This window comes from Cibotium barometz, chromosome 59 (genome assembly GCF_041138505.1).
Source record: "Cibotium barometz isolate CiBa-2024 chromosome 59, ASM4113850v1, whole genome shotgun sequence".
In the NCBI taxonomy this organism is placed as follows: domain Eukaryota; kingdom Viridiplantae; phylum Streptophyta; class Polypodiopsida; order Cyatheales; family Cibotiaceae; genus Cibotium; species Cibotium barometz.
In genome coordinates this window covers 5,638,839-5,656,470 of record NC_141104.1, presented here as the reverse complement: position 1 = coordinate 5,656,470, position 17,632 = coordinate 5,638,839, and the positions used below count along the sequence as shown (strand labels likewise).

General features: G+C 41.8%; 1 protein-coding gene across 1 annotated transcript in view; it reads right to left on the bottom strand.

Annotated features, from left to right (window-relative positions):
* LOC147605409 (kinesin-like protein KIN-14B) overlaps positions 1 to 4,724 on the bottom strand; it is a 110,630-nt gene extending 105,906 nt beyond the window's left edge. The window contains exon 1 of the mRNA XM_086793696.1: positions 3,372 to 4,724. Coding sequence (XP_086649822.1) covers positions 3,372 to 3,662 — 291 coding nt within the window. The 5' untranslated portion in view covers positions 3,663 to 4,724. The remainder of the gene's footprint in view (positions 1 to 3,371) is intronic.
* Between the last annotated feature and the right edge of the window lie 12,908 nt (positions 4,725 to 17,632).

Here is a 17,632-nt window from a genome sequence, read left to right as displayed (position 1 = left end):
ATCCTTGCCTGGACACTTTCCCCATGGAAGGGCACGGAGTGAATCTCGTAACTCATGTTGGAATGGATTCTTGCCCTCCCCTTCTCAATTTGCCATGTGGGAGTGACCAGTCTGTTATTCCACATAGTGGGTTGGGGTCAAATTAACCCCTCTATATAGGGCAAAATGCCCTTGGTCTCCCCTCATCCCCCACCTTTATGGTGGTTCACAGGATATTCATGTTGGAATGAAATCTTGCTCCTCACGCTGCCATGTGGCAATGTAATATCCCACATAGTGGGTTGGGGTCAACTTGACCCCTCTATATAGGGCTAAATGCCCATTGGTCTCTCCTCAACCCCCACCTTTATGGTGGTTTCATGGGATCTTTGGGTGGGGGGGGACCCAGCCGGTTGTTGACCTCCATCGGCTTGCTATGCTTCCACACGCATGTTGCTCTGCTGATGGTGTTAGAGCCTCGTCAGCTCCTACTCAACCTCGGGCTTCGCATCTGAGCCTCGTCAACTCCTACTCAGCCTCGGGCTTCGCTCCCAAGGGGGTGCTAGAATGAAATCTTGCCCTCCTGCTCCTCACGTGCAACATGCGGAAGCTTGAGGAATAGAATCAGTACTTCAATGGACATAATTTAGCAATCGTTCGTGATGAAGATAACACACAAGATAGAGAGAGATGTGCAAAAATAGAGAGAGAGAAACACACACACACACACACACACACACACACACAAAGTCAGACACAATATCGGGTCCCGAATACCCTCTGTAGGGCCCCCATCACAAATGGTGTATTTGCTTTATTAGAATAATGCAAATCTGTAAATCTTCTGACTCTTAACGTTTCACCTTCACCTTGGCTTTAAAGTTCCCCTTGGCTGTCCTGGCCCTTGGAAGACTTCAGCCCTTTGTGAATTGTAAGATGAACAAAAATAGAGAGAGAGAGAAAGAGACACAGAGACAGAGAGAGAGAGAGAGAGAGAGAGAGTCCGACACAATATCGGGCCCCGAATACCCTCTGGAAGGCCCCCATCACAAATGGTGTATTTGCTTTATTAGAATAATGCAAATCTGTAAATCTTCTGACTCTTAACGTTTCACCTTCACCTTGGCTTTAAAGTTCCCCTTGGCTGTCCTGGCCCTTGGAAGACTTCAGCCCTTTGTGAATTGTAAGATGAACAAATGAAATGTTATGCAATGCTTTTATAGCACCTCTTATGCTGGTTGGTGGATGCATAACAACAGTCGGCCTGTTTTAATGCTCCATGACCTGAATATTGCCTTTCTAATATGCGTTTTTCACATATCAACTGGCCGCCTTGGAGATGTTGTCCAAGCTGCTGCCCAGGCCTGTGCACTGGCCTGCCTTGCTGTCCAGCCTACCTGGGTGCTGGCCGACTTGGCCCCTAGCCCTTCTAGGCCTGGCCGCCTTGCTGCCCATGCCTCCAGGCCTGGCGGACACCATGCCCAGCCAAAGTCTTGGCTAATGGGCAATGGGCAATGGCTATGAGCCTCTTGGCCCCTTAGGGTGGACCCAAGGCCTACCCCGTCTCTTAGTCAAGGGATACCAACCCCTTTCTGCTAGCCCAAAGGGCTGCCGCCTTCTCCTACATGCAACTATGCCCTAAGACTCAAATGCCTGGTATATGGCTACAAGCCAACACCCGGAACACCTGTCATCATTCCAGAGGGTGACTCACAGTACAGACTGGCATTCCTTCATGTGCCTTGGATGCTTAGAGTGGAACCTTGGCCGACTCATCCCGGACCGGGGTTCACAAGGGACCAGTTTCCACTACAGGTCCTGCACCTACTGTATAGATATGTCCACGTGGCATCCCAGTGCAGGATGCATGTGACGTCACACTGCCATGTGGCAAGTGTAATATCCCACTCAGTGGGTTGGAGTCAACTTGGCCCCTCTATATAGGGCTAAATGTCCATTGGTCTCCCCTCATCCCCCACCTTTACGGTGGTTCCGTCCACGTGCTATGCTTCCGCTTGCGTGATGCTCTGTTGTTCCGCGCTCCGCATTCTTTCATGGTATCAGAGCATCATCAGCTCCTACTCGACATCGGGCTTCGCTTCACATCCAAGGGGTGTTGGAATGGATTCTGGCCCTCCGCTTCTCACGCTGCCATGTGGCAGTCTAATATCCCACATAGTGGATTGGGGTGAAATTAACCCCTCTATATAGGGAAAATTCCCTTGGTCTCCCCTCATCCCCCACCTTTATGGTGGTTCACGGGATATTTGGGGTTTTTTTTTTTTGGGGGGGGGGGGAGTGGGTGGTTGTTGGCCTCCGTCCGCGTGCTGTGCCTCCACTCTGTGCGTGGTACTCTGCGGTTCAGCGTTCTTTCAGCTCGGTGAGAGAGAAAACGGGCCTGGAGACCGGGGGGCACGACCTCACACGTATGCTGCTAGACTCTCTCCCTCGCCTCCACCTGAGAAGTGAGGGAATCTGATGAAAGGAGTTTTCTAAAGAAATCCGTGGCTGAACCAGGGTGGGTTTTTTTTTTTGGGTGGGGGGGGGCGGGGGCGGGGTAAAAGACCAACGACTAAGAATGGTGCAGGCGGGCAGCGGGTGGAAGCTCCAGCTCGAAACGTTGAGCATGTACCTCCATTCATGGTTTCACACTAGGGGTTTTTTTTTTTTTTGAGATTTTGCTAAAATACACACACAACCACATCCCCATACGGCCGCACCCTTACATTATGACACCCTCACAATCCAGCACACAGAGTCAAATTCGAACTCAGCATGTCAGCTATGAGCTTCCAAAGCACTACCAACTCGCCTATGAAGCAATGGTTGGTTTCACACTAGGTTTATTGCATGAGTGAGTATATACGACAATACTCTACGTTACCAGTGTGGATTAAATTACAAGAAGAGAAACTCCTTCTCCATCTCTATATGAGGTCTCTCTCTCTCTCATACACTTCTGAAAACCCTAATCTTATGTCATTAGTAATCAGGACACTACTACTTGCATTGTTTCCAGCGCTACTATAGAAAGGTCATTTTTGAGTAGGGATTCACATTACATCTAGAGTACAAACCCTAGTTGAAAAGTTCAATGAGAGCTCACCCTGAAATTATCCCTCCTCAATCATACGAGCTGATAGAGGTGGTGTATAGCCTATTATGTTCAAAATAGCCAATTTTTGCAGAGATGTTGATGGTCAGACATCAAGGTTTCGACCTACAACTAGCTTTTTTACTGCCAAGGCAATGTTCTCCTAGCCATTCAAAATTGATGAGTTTACAGCTACTGCTGAGAATAAAACAATCATGTGTAGAGATTTTGTAATGAGAAAACTCTAAAGAATATCTTACAGCATAACAGAACTATGCCGTAACAAAAGGTTACTTACCAAGACCTGCTCGTGGAGCTTCAGCAGTTTGCTTGCAAGGGCAGAGTAGACAGCCTTCTGGGTCATGTAATTGGGTGGTGGGGGGGCTGCAATGATGGGAAGGGAGTGGCGTCTGGAAATGGCATTTGGGCTGGCAGCCGATGCCTCAGCAGCTTTATCCAAGAGGGCAGCGGCATCCTCATCATCATCATCATCACTGGCTTGCAATGCCCCGCCTGTGTCGAAGGATTTACGAGGATCATAGCTAGGCATTTCCCAGCCCCATGAGCTTCTGAGAGATGCATCCCCCATCCTTCTCTCTCTCCCTCCCTCTCTCTCTCTCTCTCTCTCCACCCCCCTGTGCTTACCTGAATTATGCAAAAGTGGGGGGTAATTCTGTAGATGCTAACCCAATTTGGCCGATGAGTCCTTCTGGCTGAAAGCTCTGCAGGCACTTGCAGATTCTGAAAATCGTGCCTTGATCAGGAACCATAGACCGCAGAGTCCCAATTGGGCACAAGATGTCCTAGTTTCTCAACTGAGAGCTCTGCAGGAATCCGAAACCGTAGCTTTGCCAGGGTCCCTTGCTGTTGAAGAGCTCTGCAGAAATCCGAGGCCCAAAGCGCTTGCAGAGGTTCAAGATCCTAGCGTGCAGAATGGGAGCTCCGAAAACAGAGGTTGCAGAAGGTCTTGACGGGCGCCCACCAACGAGCTATGGGGCTCCATTGCTCTGGGAGCAATCTGAGGGCGATGGGCGGGGGGGCGAATTCAAGACTGTGTGGGCCTCCGACGGACTGTTCACCGAGGGAAAAATAGGTTAAGAATCAATACAAGGCGAACGGGGGGGGCAATATTCAAAGCTCCATCAAAAGGTGTCTGGGCTCTGCGCTGGAAAGGGGGTGGGTGTGTATAAAAAGAGAAGTGCCGATTGGATGAGACAGACTGTGCAGACCGTTGGGTTTGCAGAAGAAAGTATACAAGAAAGAATTTTGATTCTAACCGGGCTGGCTGTCTGTGAGAAAGCAAGCAAAAGAACCCACAAATGAATGTGCTCGGATGACCGGATCAGCCCACTGCCCACATACCCATTAACAAGACAAGCAGAGATTTATATGGTTTACCCTCTCTCTCTCTCTCTCTCTGGAGTCTGGAAGACAGTTCGTGCTTCATCAACTGGCTGGCATTTGTGAGGCCCAGATGTGTCTTCCCCCCCTCCTCGCAAGAAAACAAAGGAGTCGAGGAGACAGTGGAACCCCTTATCCCTTTCTTCTCGTTTTCCCTCCTGCAAATTTACACACGAAATTTGCCTCCTTGTAACTTTAGAAAGCGTTAAAGAATGCGCTTGCAAATTTACACACGAAATTTTGCCTCCTTGTCGTAACCCAACTTTAGAAAGCGTTAAAGAATGCGCTCGCTCATAAATAACGGTGCCTATTTTACACTCTCTATAGCTGCCTATTTACTTCGGTTGCATAAGAGAGATTTTTCAAATGCTCCACCCATAATATTCCAAGTTGCTAGCAAAAATTATTATTTTTCTCAACTACAAAGATGGGTGTGCAGATACACGCCACATAGGATCTTATCTATGAGCTACTCTTCAGTGACATTGATCTCTCTACATCTATACAAGTAAAATTTCTACTCACTTTACTCTGCATTTCTTTCATACAGGTGGCCTTATTAGCATAGCCACCTTGGTTTCATCAAAGGATCATTTAGCATATGTGGGTTGTGTGATTACTTGCTTGGGTATTATCAAAAATGGCAAACAATAATGTATTTCGGATGTTATAAGGATAAGCTTGACGGGACCAAATACCCGTTATGGTCCTATATGATGCGGTATGTATTTGTAGCCAAAGTGCTATGGAATGTTGTGGTTATTACTGAGAAACGTTCTCTGAAGAATATGAGGCACATCTCCAGACACAGACTTAGTTTCACATGGTACATTACCACAGGAGGACAGCATACCTCCTACACAAGAACAAACAAAGTGGGATGGAAGAGATGTTCAGAAACATGCATTGCTTGATTTTTCAGTCAAGAGGAGTATCCTCACATTTGGTTATGCAGGAGTGCTAAACATGCTTGTCATCATTATACCTAGGTATGTAATGAAGCACGTGTTGCTTATCTACCCAAGAAATTAGAGTCAGGGCATATGAATGACATATGAATGAGGAAGACTTCATGGATAGTCTCCTTACAAAAATCAAGGATTTTAAGGAGCCGTTGGCCAAAGTTGATGAAGTATATCCTGACAGTTCATTGGTGCTTACTATCTTGAATGACTCATATCAAAGTTTTGCTTCTACCATCAGACCTATAATGAAAGGCAATCCAAATATCTTAAAGTTTCACGAGTTGGTTTCTGTGCTCTTGCATGAAGAGCAATCTAGGCAAAATAGATCTATCATGAGTATAAGATATCAGGCTTTTGCTCTGCCAGTCTCAACAAAGAGGCAAAGGTCAATTCTTTTCTCAAGGTAGTTACAAGGCAAAATTAGAGTCATGGGGCAAGCCTGCAAACAATGAAGGCGACAAGCCAAAGAAACAGGACAAATGCTTTATACATGTAAGATTGGTACCCTGCATATTGATCGAGAAGGGGGAAGGGGGGGGGAGTATATGTCTAAGGAGTTTCATGCATACATGGCTAATCATGAGATAAAACACTAATGTATTGTATTCTATACACCTCAGCAAAATGGTGTAGCTGAACGCAAAAAACGAGTCTCTCATGGAGATGTTGTATGGTCAAAAGTTAGGAGTTACCTCATGGTTTCTAGCTAGAAGCAATCATGTATGCAACATATGTTTTAAACAGGTGTCCTAAAATGCTTTGCATACAATTATGCCTTTTGAAGCTTGGAATGGTAGAAATCCCTTTCTGGCTGGTAGAAATCCCTTCCTGGCTCACTAATGCATTTTTGGTTGTCTTACTTATGTGCCTGAGCAAATTCACAGTAATAAACTTGACGATAAGGCTATTAAATGTATTTTTGTGGGGTATAGCTTGGGAAGTAAAGGTTACTATCTCTATCATCCTCCTATCAAGTGGATTCTTGTGAGAGTAGAGATGTTGTATTTGTGGAAGATGCAATTCAGCCCTTGCTTTCATGTAAAAAACAACAAAATGTACGTTCACAGGACATATTCGACACTATCCTTCCATTGTTCAATGCAGAACACATTGATGTATAGCATTTGGGTACTCAAAGGAATGCTCAAAAAATGGCCCACATAGGTTAAAAATCAGCATGTTTTTTAGCTTACAGATCAACGTATTGATGACGCAAATGTGGATGATGCAGTTGATGATGAGGAAAGAAGGGAAATTGAGGAGTCAAAAAGTATGCCAAATGGCTAGTGTAAACACTACATGATAACAAATTAGCCGCTCCTTTGCCTAATATAACACGTGCAGGTTCTCATCATGCATCTCATGTTGATGCAAGTCATGCTCTTATTGCCAGTTTATGTAATGAAGAGAAACCTGTCTCTTTTGATGAAGCAAAGGAATCAAAACAATGGATGGGTGCTATGTAATCTAAATATGATGCTTTACTCAATAATGATACTTGGGAGGTGTCTAATTTGCCTCATGGAAAGAAGGCCATTGGCACAAAATGGCTTTGCAAGCTTAAACGTGAAGAAAATCTTGTTGGCAAAGGTTTATACAAATCAAAATCTATGGTGAGACCTTTTACACCCGCATGTCATAACTACCATGTGGAGTATCATTGCATTAGCAGCACATAAAGGTTGGAATATACATCAATTGGACATCAAAACTACCTTTTTGAACAGAGATTTATGTGAGGAGATCTATGTATCTCAGTCTTGTGGTTTTGTTCAAAAAGATCAAGAATCAAAAGTATGTAGATTTCAAAAAAGTTTTGTATAGTCTTAAGCAACAACCCAGAGCATGGTATGAGAAGATACATGTATACTTGGTTGCATAAGGTTTTTACAACAGTCCTATTGAGATAATACCCTCTACATTAAGAGGACTAAAGATGAATTTTTAGTCATTGTGCTGTACGTTAATGACATGCTGCTCATAGGCCTTGATGATGATCATATTTCAGTTTTTATAGCTAATTTATAGAGGTCTTTTGAAATGTCAGATCTTGGCCAGTTACACTATTATTTGGACATTGAGTTTCGATAGCGTAATGATGGCATTGTTATGCTGTAAACATAATACATAAAGGCATTGTTGAAGAGGTTCAATCTTGGAGACTGTAAACTTGTTTGTTACACCTATGGAACTTGATTTGTGACTTAGTCTAGAAGATGCAGATGACCCTTTTGATGTTGGCTTGTATCAAGAAGCTATTAGATGCCTTATCTTCTTATGTAACACTAGGCTCAACATTCAGTATGTGGTCTCAGTATTGAGCAGATTCATACATAGCCCAGGCACAAAGCATCGGCAGTCTGTCAAACAAGTGTTCCATTAACTAGAGGGTACCAAGCACTTTGGGTTGTTTTATCCCAAGGGGGGTAAATCATAGCTGCCTACATTTAGAGACTTAGACTGAGCTAGATGTTAGACTTAGACTGAGCTAGATGTTAACGACACACGAATGCCCACAAGTGGTTTTTGCTTTTGCCTTAGTGATTCATGTATATCATGGCTCAGCAAAGAAGCAACCCACTGTGGTCACTTCTAGCTCTGTGAAGTTGAGTACATGACAGTGTTTACAGCTACAGTTGAGTGTGATTGGCTCAGACATCTTATTTTGCTGATCTGGGTATTGGAGTGCCCTTAGCCCCACTACCATCTTTACTGATAGTCAAAGCGTTATAGGAGTTTTGAGAATTTCAGTTATTCATGCTCGCACAAAGCACATTAAGGTATATTATCATTATGTCACAGAGAGATGCTCCACATGGGAAATCAGCTTGGCTTATGTGCCAACACAGGACAACATGGTAGATTTATTCCCAAAGGCTCTCTCATGAGAGAAGTTTGAAGCTTTTTGCAAAGCTTTGAACTTACTTCCCTTTGGGGATTAGTTTGGGCTCCCTTGCATAGGGGGATGGTCACTTAGGGGGCTCAATGGAGGGAGCTTTTCTTGGTTTTTCTCTCTCTCTACTTGAACAATCTCTCTCTAACTATTCCCACCACCTCCTAGCGCACAGCCCAACCTAGTCCCCTCCACCACCAACCTTTCTCCTCCCCTTCTCTCTCTATCTATTACCATCTTCCCTTCCTCTCTTCTCCTCTCTCCAACCATCTCACATTTTTTTGTTACTCATCTCTCTCTCCCTTCTCTCTCTCTCTCTCTCTCTCTCTATATATATATATATATATATATATATATATATATATATATATTTGTCTCTTTGTTCACTCTCTCTATCTACCATCCCTCTCTGTATCCTTCTCTCCCCTCTTATCCTCCTTCTATCTCTTTCTCTATATCCTCCTCCTCCTCCTCCTCCTCCTCTCTCTCTCTCTCTCTCTCTCTCTCTCTCTCTCTCTCTCTCTCTCTCTCTATCCATCTATCTATCTCTTTGCTTACTCTCTATTTCCTCTTCTCTCTATCTATCCTTCTCTTTGCTCACTCTCTCTATCCTCCCTCTCTCTCTCTCTCTCTCTCTCTCTCTCTCTCTCTCTCTCTCTCTATCCTTCTCTTTACTCTCTCTCTCTCTCTCTCTCTCTCTCTCTCTCTCTATCTTTTTGCTCACTCTCTATAGCCTCCTCTCTCTCTCTCTCTCTCTCTCTCTCTCTCTCTCTCTCTCTCTTTGCTCTCTCTCTCTCTCTCTCTCTCTCTCTCTCTCTCTCTCTCTCTCTCTCTCTCTCTCTTTGCTCACTCTCTTTATCCTCCCTCACTCTCTCTATCCATCTCTTTGCTCTCTCTCTCTCTCTCTCTCTCTCTCTCTCTCTCTCTCTCTCTCTCTCTATAGCCTCCTCTCTCTCTTTCTGTCCTTCTTTTTTCTCACTCTATCCTTCTCTTTGCTCACTCTCTCTGTCGTCCCTATCTCACTCTCTATATCCTTCTCTTTACTCAGTCTCTCTATCCTTCTCTTTACGCACTCTCTCTATTCTCCCTCTATCTCTCTCTCTCTCTCTCTCTATCCTTCTCTTTGCCCTCTCTCTCTCTCTCTCTCTCTCTCTCTCTCTCTCTCTCTCTCTCTCTCTCTCTATCCTTCTCTTTGCCCTCTCTCTCTCTCTCTCTCTCTCTCTCTCTCTCTCTCTCTCTCTCTCTCTCTCTCTATCTATCTATCTCTATCTCTTCGCTCACTCTCTATAGCTGTCTCTCTCTTTATCCTTCTCTCTATCACTCACATGTAGAGAGATTCCATGGTGGGACAATGCCATTAGGGTAGCCATAAATGGAACCTCCTGTGCGCAACCTCACTATAATACAATTACAGGTTGTGCTTATATTAACACCTTTAACATTAAAGGTCGGGTTTCCCTCTTTCACCATTTGCAAATCAAAAAGATACACTAGCTCCAGTGGACACTTTGGTTCCAAATTGCATGGCCTATCTTCAAATGATTCTCAATAAATGCCCTCATCTTTAGAGAATCATGTCCTACTACACCATGTTGAGAAGAGTTACACATTAATTGTCATTATAGGATATAAAAGACACATGTGTTCACAATTGATTATTACACCTATCAATGGCGAGGCTTCTATAACAGTAGAGGAACTAGCACTTTAATGTTTGCTCGAAATAGTAAGGACTACTGTCGATGTTGTACGACGAGACACTCCTACAAAGCGTACATTTTGTAAGTGCATATACCACACATATACATTACATTATCATTACTAATGAGTAAAATCATACCTGGCAAATTCATTTGGATTGGGATTAGAACACCTAGGCTAGGTGGATTATTATGTCGCAATGATGCATTTGGCGCTTCAGCTCTTCCCAATCTTATCTAGATCCATAACTTATTCATTTACATTAGTATTCGAACTATGTAACAATAAAATAATTAATCACAAGTAAAAGAGTGTCTTGCCTGTGTTACTACATGACCCACTTCTTCAACTTTTGGGGTTGCCTCGATCTTGCGAGTGTTATCCTCAGAATCGCTTTCATCATACTCTAATGCAGAGACATCATAATCATCCTCTCCTCTTGTGCCTTCCCTTTTTTCTTTTCCTTCATTGCATCCTTCTTTGGTACTTTTGCCCCTTCATCAAATCATCATCATCTTCATATTCATCATCCCCCCTTCATCTTTCATAAGACCTTTGCCCTTGTCTTGAACATGTGATTGGTCACGTAGACTTTTATGCTTCATAATAGAAAGCACGATTCAAAAAGATATAAGAAACAATATTTAAAAAGAACCGAAATATCTAATTATATAGTTCATACCATGGTTGATTGCTTTGATTTATAGACCCTAATATACATCTCCTTCTCGCTTTTGGAAAATTTGCTACTTGGAAAGTCAAGGAATAATGGGCATCTCTTGTAAATCCTTGCATCCCAAGGTCTCAAAGTTGCTGCTATGTGCTCTCATGTTGTGGTTGCGCCAATCATTTAAGATTGCAGGCACATCTGCAATATATCTCTCTGCATGGGACTTACGAATCCATCTACATATAATTATTTCCATTCAATTTACGAATATAATAGTATAGTTAAGTAGTAAGTAAGCTTTGTAGAATGTTACGCACCTGAACATAACATGCTTGGTAGCTCTAATGACAGCAGGGTTTGAAGCTACCATGCCTTGTTTCTTCAAGGATCCCACCATTTTCTTAAAACAGCTTCCCAAAATACAGTCTCTTAAGATTGGCGAGGTCCTCCTGACATGTATATGGGAAAATTATCTTGTGCTTTTCTGATATTTTTGCAAGGACGGCCACACCCTGCTCTCCAATCTCATGCCATATGACTTCTCTTCGAAGCTAATCTTTGAATAAACTTACATTTGCTGCGTTGCCATTGAAATTGTTATTCAAACAAAATACAGTGCTTTGTATGTATCGAGAAAAAAAGGAAAGTAATTATTACTTACTTTTAGGGATTTGTGAGTTATTCAGCCTCTGCAAATCGCCACCATCAATCAAAATATCTAAAATCTATGCTTTCTGGTCATTTGGCAATGAGCTAGATGCCAAGCTGTATAGCTTATCCTTTATCAAATAATCCAGTTTCTCATCCCAATTAACTTGCACTAGTCGTCTGTAACACAACACCAAAATTAAACCGCAACATTAAAACCATAAAATTTTGTTGCCTACCAAATAGACAAAGAGAGAAGAGTGTAGGCTTTCTTAGTCAAAGAAACCTTCTCCTTATGCAAGGTTTGCAATCACCACCAGTCACCTAGCAGCATGCCTCCACTTTCTTTCATCTTTATAAAATGCAATTCTCCATTTCTCTTCGAACTCATTTGCGGGCAAGCTATCTACTAGGGGGTCAATATCTCGAGTAGTTGCAAGGTACTCATCCTATTATTCACATGCTATAACATTAGTTTAATAATATGTAAATGTTAATCATATATTACAAGTGTTAAAAGATTGAGGCTTTACCTAGAATACTATTTGGGAAAGTTTTGAAAGCGTGCATTGTATGAGGATAAGTGACCCTTTTTTCATACGTCAAGGTATGCTTCTCCATCCATGCCTTGTTCTCATCGCTCTAGTGTGCTTCATAATTGTTTCTTTATTTGCTAATCCAAGCGCCCTAGCGAGACACACTTTGTCCACAAGAGACGAAGAAACATAGCCCACTTTATTCATCCTATGGCAAAAAAAAAAAAAAAAAGAGTTATGATGAAAGATAAAACATACTGCACTTGGACCCATTTCAAAGAGACTTAAGACATATATTCTCATAATGTGTATGTTTTATTACCTATTTGAGCAAGCTATGACTGTGAGAACCTCCCCCTCTCTATCCTCATTGAATTCAATAAGGATAGCGTCAACACATGGATGTCTTGATACAACGTTCTTGAATGCTACAGTCAGTGTGCGAATCTAATTAGTCCCAAATTTATAAAAAAAACTTAATACCACGTTCAAAAAGTAAGCAATTTAAAATGACCCACATTTACTAATCTCCTCCATCTATGCCACAATGGGACAATTTTTTTCCCACACATAAAACATCTTGTTGCTCATAAATGCCCACTCCGTGCCTTTGATCAAATTTTGGAACTCTTCATTTTTCAATTGCCATATGTCATCCCATGCACTAACATCATCTTGCGTTACTTCTCTAACAGAATTATGGGATGAGGAGATAGAGCAAATGAACCTGCATGGATCGGCAACATAGCCATTTGTATAGAATTCCCTTGCCAACTTCTTGTACTTAAACTGCACTCTTCATATAGAGGGGTTAGGCACAAGTTTGCATGAGGGAATTGGCGGCAAAGGAGTGGATTTCTTCACCTACAATGTACACATACAGGTTGTGCTTGGGAGCCATAAAAATACCTTATGCAAGATTTGGTAAAAAGTGGATAACAATTACCTTTACTTTGTTTAGGCTGTCTTATAGAGTTTTAGTCGCAAACGAGTCTCATCTGTCACCATGAAGTGGCCTTCATTCTCGCCTTTTTTTTCCAGTTCCCTCTTCCACCTCTCCTACTTCCTTTGTTGCTTTCATGGATTTCGAAGAAGCACCTTTTTTTGAAGATCGTGATGGATTTCTTCGAGGAGGAGCCCAATCGTCATCATCTTCTTGCACTATTTTTCTCCTCTTCTTTCGTACTTGTCACTTCTTGGCTTGCTTGTTTGGCAGGTGTGCTCTTTAAGCGTTGTGCACACTTTGGATGTGGGGTTTCCTTTGATGTTTTTGGATCAATCTAAACACATCGACATATACAAGAAAAATTACTCAATCGCTTGGTATAAATTACTCTCAGCAAAACCATAAAAAAAGAGCATAATTACAAAGGTGAGAGAGAGATATAATAACACTAACATAATCGCTTGCTACAAATTACGCTCAACAAAACCACAAAAAGAGCATAATTGCAAAGGTGGGAGAGAGATATAATTGCTGGCCATATAATGATGTAGCCTATGGTTTGATTTAATGTGATGATATCACCATCTTCGAGGGGAAAAGGAAGAGGTACTTCTCCCACTTTGACATCTTCAAATTGACGTGCCAACATGACCAGGCGAAAAAGGAATTTCATGCCACTATGGATGGTATCCACAGTGTGGTTTACGTGCAACATGGTCCCAGTAACTACTTTGGTACCGTTGAACATTAAGAACACACATGTCCCTCTTTCAAGTTGGGAAGGTGCCATGTAGAAAAGAGGAGAAGAAAGAGATGAGAGAGAGAAGTAAGAGATTGCTAAACAAGACCGCTCGAAAGGAGATTGGAAGAGGAAAGAAGGTGACCGAATAAACAAAGCGAACAAAAAAGAAAGAAACCTTTTTGCAATCAAACCACAAGATGATGGTGTAGATCATCTTATATCTATCCAGTCAGCTAGAACCACTAGAGAGGAACCATGTTATATCTTTGATAAAGATATAACAAAAGAATACTTGGATGTTCTAATAAATAGGAGAGTTAAGCAACACTACAGCAAACACACCAAAGCAAGTCATAATTGATCTTATAATAGAAGATTCTCCCACAGGTACACGAGTGTGGTCAAATACTTATTGTCTGAGGAATTTCATGTAGGTGTCCTTCATAGAATGTTATTGGCAAGCACACATATTAAGAAGGTAGAAGAGATTCCTTAAATTTATAATGGCAATGTGGCTTTTGAGTTACCTAATGTATGTGATCCTTTAGCCTCTCCAATGCAAGGAATGGAGTAAGCACATGATGGCCATTGTTGGGTGAAACATGTGGAGAGTTGTGAACTTCCCTGGAGAAGTATGAAAGAGTTCTTGTAGGGAGACTTATTTGAGTGCACTTATGCCTTGTGTGGAAGCAGAACTATGAGCGGCACATCGAATACAACATCATGGATTGGTAAGCTTATTATCTTGGCTCAATTTCAATAAACCTTGATTAATAAGAGTATTTATTGAGATTTTATAATTTTTCGAATAATAGGCAAGCTCACACAGAAGCTCCCCTCACTAGGCTTAATAATGGATGGATATGGCTCTCTAGCTTGTTTTTATTATAAGAACAAACATGTATGCAAAAGAATGTGTGGTGCTACAGTGTACTATTGTCTGCCGCCTGATGACCCACATATAATCGGATTGATGATACATCAAGGGGAAAATTTGCATGCATGCAAAGGGGCACATCAAGGCATGCATTGCAAAAGATAAGAGAACTTGTGCAAGAGGCAATTTCAAAGGTGGCTACAAGTGGTCCAAGGAAGATACAAATAGATATCACCAAACAACTTGTATTGGATGCAGTTGTCACAGGAGGCATATGAAGGATGGATCAAATATTAGCAACATAGAGTTGCCGTTATTGGAACACATGCATCCCCTAATTCAATGTCAAAGGTAATGTGTATTCCATATTGATTTTAATTTTGTGATTATTCTTGTCAACTTAAGTTTACATAGTTTGTTAAGTTGTCCAATTCTCTTATAGATTCATGGTATGTGCTTCTAGGATCAATGGTTCAGTGCAAGGAGCAAAGTCTAGTATCCTAGAATTGAAGAGACAATGCACTTTTGAGTTCTTCCATGGTAGTCGTTTTCCTGGGCGAGCTTTGGATGAGTTAAAGCAGTATTATGTGTTTAAAATGTCAACCATAGGGCTCACATCGGGTTTGGATTTGGTGAACCATTATGTGCCAAATAGGAGATGGTGATTTGAGGGGTTTGTCTATGGAGCAAGCACAAGGCAACGAGCAATTTTGATAATCCAAAGTAAGATAGTGAAGAAGATTATATAGGCATGCGAGCTTGTTTAACAAATAATAGAATCAAAGCCTAAAATTTTAAAAAATACATTAGACTCGAAAATACAGATGCTCAAAGATACATAGTTGTTAAGATATGCAAGCACATTTGATATACGATAGAGTCAAAATTACATATGGTCGCTCATAAGTTTTCCAAGAAACTCACCTAATGAAGATAGGTAATTGTAGAAAATGATTGAGGGGAAAAAGCATACACAAGGATGCCTTATGAGGGTTGTGGATGACTTCTCACAAATTTTGTTAGCATCTCCTTCAAGATGTAGTTAGGAATCTTTGCTTGGTGGATGTGCATATGATTATTCACATCTTGGCTGCTGCTGAGAATCATTAAGAATACAAAGTTTATATGTTTACACAGAAGATATTTCTTCTTGTTTTTTGCTCTTTGCTTGAATTCTACACACGAACAAGATGGTTGTGTTTGAATAACCACCACCTCATATGGAAGCACCCTTTATTGTTGACATTGATTATCCTTAGACCAAACATTTCTTTAAGCCCTTCTTTATGCACATGGCCACCAATGACCTTTGCATTCATTTGCAATGTTGTTGTGATTTGCACGTATGCAGCTTTGCGGATGCCTCTACGATATGGATACTTTTGTTTCTCCAACTCCTTACACTCATTGCCTGCATCTATAGTGTTTGTGTCTGCAATTTCCTCCAACGGGACATTGATCTCAAATCCACCCTTCACAAGTCTTTTTACCTCTGCAATTTTGAGTTTAGTACCTTTAGCAACGGGCCACACATTGGGGACATTAGCGGGAGGGTGCAACACCAAAATACTTATTTTCCACGTGTGCCTCACATTAGTATTGCAAAAATAGTATATTTTTCCTTCCTCCATGAAGACAGTTGGCAATCACTCCAAGAACATGAAACAACGTCTCCATTATGTATGGTTAGATCACACTTTTGACCCGATGCCGAATGATTGCATTTAACCCTACTCCCAATTGGAATTCCGCGTATAGCCCACGTTGTCGGATGAACATCTTTCTCTATTTCATTTAGTCTCTCCCGCTTTTCCACCTATACATCATCTCCAACACCCTTGACATTCAAATCCTTGTACTTGTCTACTATCACATACACATATTCATGTCGATGAATTGAGCTACCAACATTACCCTCTGCTACTTGGTGTAATGGATGCTTTGCTTGTATAATCTTCTTCACAACCTTGAAGTTTATTCTATCTAAAAACATTGGGATTTTCATAATTGCATCATCTATTACTTTTGATGTTGTAGCAGCGAGACAGGAAGTTGATGTTTGTCTTGCGCCAAGGTTCTGCCAATCAATATTTACAAATAAGGACCATTGCCACTATAATTCCCCTCTATGAAGGTGAGTTGACGAGCACATTGGAAGTAGGCATTGACAAGATCTGGAACATATGCATTGTATAGAGTAATTTTGTGTTTATAACCCTCTCCTACAAGCCAACTGGCATGTTTGGACTCCGACAACTTTGTCCTAGGCACCAAAGCATTGATATTTGGCTCTCCCTGTTATGCTGAACCACATCTCCAAGAGGGAACTCTACACATTCACCTATTGGATGAGCAATGAAACACAACCGTTGTGGGGTACTTACCAATGCTTCAAGCTCGTGTCTCTCGAAGCCTCCAAGCTCGCATATATGCTCCAAACTTCAAGCTCCACCTAATGGATGATGAGCAATGAAACACAACCATTGTGGGGTACTTACCAATGCTTCAAGCTCGTGTCTGTTGAAGCCTCTAGGCTTGCATATATGCTCCAAACTCCAAGCTCCACCTCCTCACTGTCACCGTGGAGTTACTCACACCATCACATAGGCCAATCACACTCTCTCACTCTTTCACACAAGCATAAACACACAAGCATGAGAGAGGCACAATGCTAGAATGCTCTCACTCCTCACTCTCTCATAAGTACAAAGGAAGAGCTCTCAATAGCACAAAGGGGATTGTGTCCTTTCATAGTGAGAAAATACTTTATATACAATTGGCCCTTATTCACACTTGATGTCTAATAATGTACAACCTTTATAGTGCCTTTACATAACACTTATTAATGTCCTCAATTGAGGATCATGGTGTTAATCCAAATGGGATTAACATTCCCCCTTTCCTGAAGTAGGTTCTGTCCTTAGAACCTTTTACCGAGGTCTGAAGACCTGGTCACCGAATTCATTGCAATAGAAATTGTGATAAGACTGGAGTTTCCTGAGTGTGCGCCGGAATGCCAAATGGGACTTCCAGAACCCGGTGTGTCGATCATGTCTTCAAATGTTATGTGCATATATCGTGGAAGACAGCTTAGACGATGATAATATATCATTATACCTCTGCCTCTATTGGCCCTTGGTTTATATCGAACTGTAGATGTTGAGCCTCGTAGCCATCATA